Source organism: Phaethon lepturus, unplaced genomic scaffold (assembly GCF_000687285.1).
Source record: "Phaethon lepturus isolate BGI_N335 unplaced genomic scaffold, ASM68728v1 scaffold31961, whole genome shotgun sequence".
NCBI lineage: Eukaryota > Metazoa > Chordata > Aves > Phaethontiformes > Phaethontidae > Phaethon > Phaethon lepturus.
This window is the reverse complement of record NW_010516089.1, coordinates 9,195-13,832: the sequence shown is the minus strand read 5'-3', so window position 1 is coordinate 13,832 and position 4,638 is coordinate 9,195. Positions and strand designations below refer to the sequence as shown.

Below are 4,638 nucleotides of genomic sequence, written 5' to 3'. Positions count from 1 at the left end.
CGCGGGGAGGCAGAGATGGGGCTTGGCGTGGGGTCCAGGGGTGCATGGGGATGTGGTTACCCAGCTCCTCCTGGCTGGCGGTGAATTCTCCTCTCCCTGCTGGGCTCCCACGCGGTCCTGCTGTCAGCAAAGCAGGGTGTGTGCAATGGCTTTTCTGTGCCAGCAGCCGGTGGGGACAGCTAGAGCAGAGATAAGGGGGCAGCTTGTGGCAGGAGACTTCCACCTCAGTAAGAATTAAGACATGCCTGTGCAAGTGTGGGTCCTGCTGCTTGCCCACTGCATCCTCTCTCAGGTCCCTTTGAGGGGAGACCCAACACCACCACTGCGGGACGAGCTGGGTGGTTGAGCCAGGCTTGGTCCCACCAGACCATCCCCTTCCCTCTCCTGGCTGGATTGGGGCAGGGCAGGGACACACCCAAGGTCTCAAGAAGCAATAGGTCAAGCAAAGCAGAGCTCAGGGTGGCTTGGGCATGTTCCCGGCATGCTGGCATCGGTGTGATTAATTTTTGGGTGCAAACCCCTGCATTTTCAGGTTGCCCAGCTGGTCTAAGCAGACTAAGTATGCCAAGGGGATCTAGGGTCAGAGCAGCTCTGGCTGCTGCAGTGTTGCCATCCCCTGGTGTTCGGGAGCTGATTGAATTAGGCTTCGCAAATAATTCATCTGATGAATAGTGTCAGTTTTCCTCAAATCATCCACAAATCAGATTTTTCATTACCCAGCTGGCAGGGCAGAGAGTCAGAAAACAAGGCTGGTACCTCACTCACTGAATGCTTGCACTTGCTCATTGAGCAAATTATTCCCCAAACACACTTTTCCATCAGCCAGTGACATGTCTCTCAAGGGGATATTGATTAAAAGCAGGAGATGAACTTTTCCCAGCCCTCCTTGCACCCACCATGAGGGCTGGTACCTGACCTCTCTCCACAGTTCAGGGTATCTTTAAACAGGAGAAATCAAGTTTTTACTGCCCTAGAAGTGCCTTTTCCAGCCAGGGTAACCCTGCGGCCAGTGTCACCAGCACCTCCATGTATTTCCTACCATCGCTGCCTGCCCAAGAGCACTGATGGAGAGGCCACACTGGCCCCGCAGAGGCCCCGCGGTGAGGGGACTAGCATGGCTTGACCCTGCGAACATGGTACCTAAATAGCCAGTGATGGAGGGACCGGCCACCCCAAGGGTGTTGAGGTGGGGGGCAGCTCACTGGCTGTCCCACCATTTTTGGATGCAAACCCCTGCACTTGCAGGGTGCTTGGCTGGATCAGGCTGTGGTAGGGTAAAAACATCAGTAAAAACACAACAGTTTCACACCTTGAAAAAACTGATGCTGTGTTTGGTATTTCCCATTTATCCTTCCCCTTTCTTCACAACTTCTACAATTTGAGCATTTCTCCCCCTAGGTGAAAAAAAAAAATCCACAGCAAACTGATGCCCAAACTCCGCCTCTGCTTTCCTACCCCTCGGGATGCTCCACGGATACACTCCCGCTCCCAGGAGGGAAGCGAAGGGCAAAGAGACAAGCAGGAAAATACTCTCCCAGCCCTTCTCAGATTTTCAAAGCCATCAGCAAATGCTTCAATCTGAAACACGACCTGCGGCACTGCCTCGTCAAAAAACCCAACCAATGCAAAAAGAAGAAGTCGCTGAGAGACCAACATCTTGCAGAGACATGAGCAAAGCCTCCCATCGCCTCTCTCAGCTGCTTCACTCCCAAAGAGCTGGCTGGCAGAAAACCCCACTTGCCTTCACGAGGCAGATGAGTTCCCTGGGGACCGAGTGCTGCCTCCTATTTGTCTTTTTATTTTTTTAGCAAAACAGTTTACCAAGCAAAGCACCTGACTGGCCCAGCTCAGCACAGAGGGGATGCTGGATGAGCCATGCCAGCGTAGCAGCACCTCTCCTCAAGTGGCAGATTGCTTTCCTTCACAAGCTGAGCATGCAAGAGCACACAGAGAAAAAAAAAAAAAAGCCTATTCGTTATCTTCCTGCAGCTAACAAATGATATCTGTCCTCCGGGCTGCCAAGGATTTCACTGACTGTTTTTTTTTTTAAAGAAACAAGAAATAAAAGTAAGAAAGACGATAACATTGCGGCAATTGCTTCACGACTGTGCTCTGAGTTACGGCGAGCGGTATTTTATCTTCAGTTCAAAATCTAAATGTGGCAGAAGCACATTTAAATGTGGTGACATTTATACTTTAAATGCCTTTCACATCTCATTGGCAGGTTTTATATAGAACATATGTATGGAAAGTAGATACGGGCTGTGGATGAAAATGCGGAGTGGGGAGAGCCTGCAGAGCCATTTGCAGGCAGAATGTGAGTTAAAAGAAAGACTGAGAGGAAGAGAGAAGGGAGGAGAGACAGAGAAGGAGAGGAACAGGGTCTGGGGTGCCTAGGCAGTAAACAGACGGTTTTTTTGGCCCCTGACCACTTGTTCACAGTGCAGCTTGTTCCCAGGCACCAGCTCCCCCTGCTCCCTCCCGTCCCGGCCAGCTCAGCGTTGCTTACGTGTTGCCACTGGTCCAGGATGAGGGGCCGGTACCGCAGGAAGAACTTGAGCGGGAAAGACTCAGGGTCGGGCCAGGACGAGGGGTTTTGCCATGAGACCTCCAGCCTCCGAGGGTTATTGGGCACAGGTTTGGCCACCACGCTCTCTGGAGGGTCCGGCTTTACTGGAAGAGAAGAGGGTGACTGGTAAAGCTTTGTGTGTTGGCAACCTTCCTTACACTCCTTGGCATAACTGGCTGGGCTTTGCACCGTGTGCTTTCCAAGGGGAGCAGCCAACACGCAAAAAAACCTTTTTTCCAAACTGATGTAAACCACGACAATCACCTTTTCTTGTCCAGGGTAGTGGTACGGCTGTCCTGGCTCAAAATAACCATTGTCAAGGAAGTGCCAGTGCCTTGAGACCCACAGAAACAACCTGGCTAGGGCACAGAGCATCCCTCCTCCCCAGGGCTACTTGGGTTGGGGCGAGGAGCCCACCAAGCCCAAATCCAGCACTTTCCTTGCACCTCTTGATTTCTGGGAGTCTGACCCACGGAATTTGGCCCTTGGATTTAGGGCTGGAGTAATGGGGATTCAAAGCATTGGCACATCATATTTGTCAAGGGTGAAGGACTGCTGTGGTCACCTTCCACCCAAGGTATCTCTCAGACCTGGTCTGCTTTTGGGATATGGGGATATTATCTTGCTACTTGACAAGTATTTCAAGGAAATATTTATTGGCTGCGAGCTGTGCAACATGCTTTGAAGTTGCAGCTACTTTTAGAGTGCTGGGAGCAAAACACAGTCAGGCTGTGATGAATGGCATTGCCCATTGCAGAGCAAGCCTTGCTCCTCACCAAGGGTTTCCTCACCTCCTGATAGCTCAAACTCTCAGTTTGCAATAGCAAAGCTACAAAAAGGCTGAGATTTTGGTACACCCATGCTTCTGCTTTTCTCATGGCCAGGAAGGAGCTTGGCATGGGCAGCTGGGCACACAGCTGTGGCTGGGGTGGACGAGGGCTCTCTGTTCACTCTGAGAAAAGCAATGCACATGAATTGTGCACACGAAGGCCCAGGAAGGCTCTTAACCCCCTCCAAAGTCCACGTGCAGGCCAATGGATCCCTCCTGGCCTGAAAATCTCTGGATTGAGTCATGGTCCCCTGGCTATGACCACCTCAAGCAGCAGCTTGTGAAGGTGTCAGCATCAAACTTCACTCCCAACCATTGAGCAGGGATGCTGGGGCCATGGGGAAGCCCCTCCCTGCCTGGTAGAGCTCAGAGGTCTTCTCCTCCATGCTGACCCCAGGGGTTCACCTGCTGCAGGTGGGAGGTGATGACCACATAGCGGCATTGCCTCTCCTGGGAGAGGAAGGAGGCGGTCGTGGCAAGTGAGCTGCTCTCTCGCTAGCCTGCCTGCCTGCTTGCCTGCAGTCCTTCCCTATGCATGAAGGTCATCTCTCCCTCTGCTTGAAGCTACATGGGACCAGGTGCTGATGTGGGGCCAGTCTGCTGCAAGTGGAGTGTGTGTGCTGTTTGCTGCCATCTCTGCTCCAGGACGATGTTGGCATCACAGCAACTGTCCCCATGAAGACACCTTCCCTGCACCTTGCTCCTCTGACGAGAAAAAAGCCTGTGATGGTTTCAAACACAGTTTCTTGGCTGCAGGTTAGGCAGAGGTGCGTCACTGAAATGAAGCCACAGCCCAACCAGAATTGGCCCTGCTCCCCGCCAAAACACAGCCCACCACCACCTCCCTCTCTCCAGCCCTCCTGCTCCACACCCTGGCACACACCCTGCTGCAGTCCTTCACCGTCATGTTCACCACCGCCCTGACAGCCCCTCCAGCCTCCCATCGCCTTTCCTGTGCCCGTGGTGGGTGCAAGGGAGGGCTGGACAGCTTCCTCCATCCCCCCTGCACCTGGTGCTCAGAGGATGCACCCGGGGGCTCGAGGAGCGGCTGGTGAGCAAGCATCCATGGGCCTGACCACGGGTGCCTAGTGCCACCTCCCAGCCCCCACTGACCCCTCTCCGTGGCAGGACAGGACACAATTTTCCATTTACAGCTTTATCCTCAGCAGGAGGGAAGACTTGCTGGGGCTGCGCCGCACTGAACTGCTCCAGATGGCTGTGCAATTCCTCCGCTTGCTTT

General features: G+C 53.3%; 1 protein-coding gene across 1 annotated transcript in view; it reads right to left on the bottom strand.

Annotated features, from left to right (window-relative positions):
- Window positions 1-2,429: 2,429 nt before the first annotated feature.
- Window positions 2,430-4,638, bottom strand: part of LOC104627635 (ciliary neurotrophic factor receptor subunit alpha-like) — a gene marked incomplete at its 3' end in the record, with an annotated part of 9,088 nt that continues 6,879 nt past the window's right edge. The window contains exon 3 of the mRNA XM_010295963.1: window positions 2,430-2,673. Within this exon, the coding sequence (XP_010294265.1) occupies window positions 2,430-2,673 (244 nt within the window). The remainder of the gene's footprint in view (window positions 2,674-4,638) is intronic.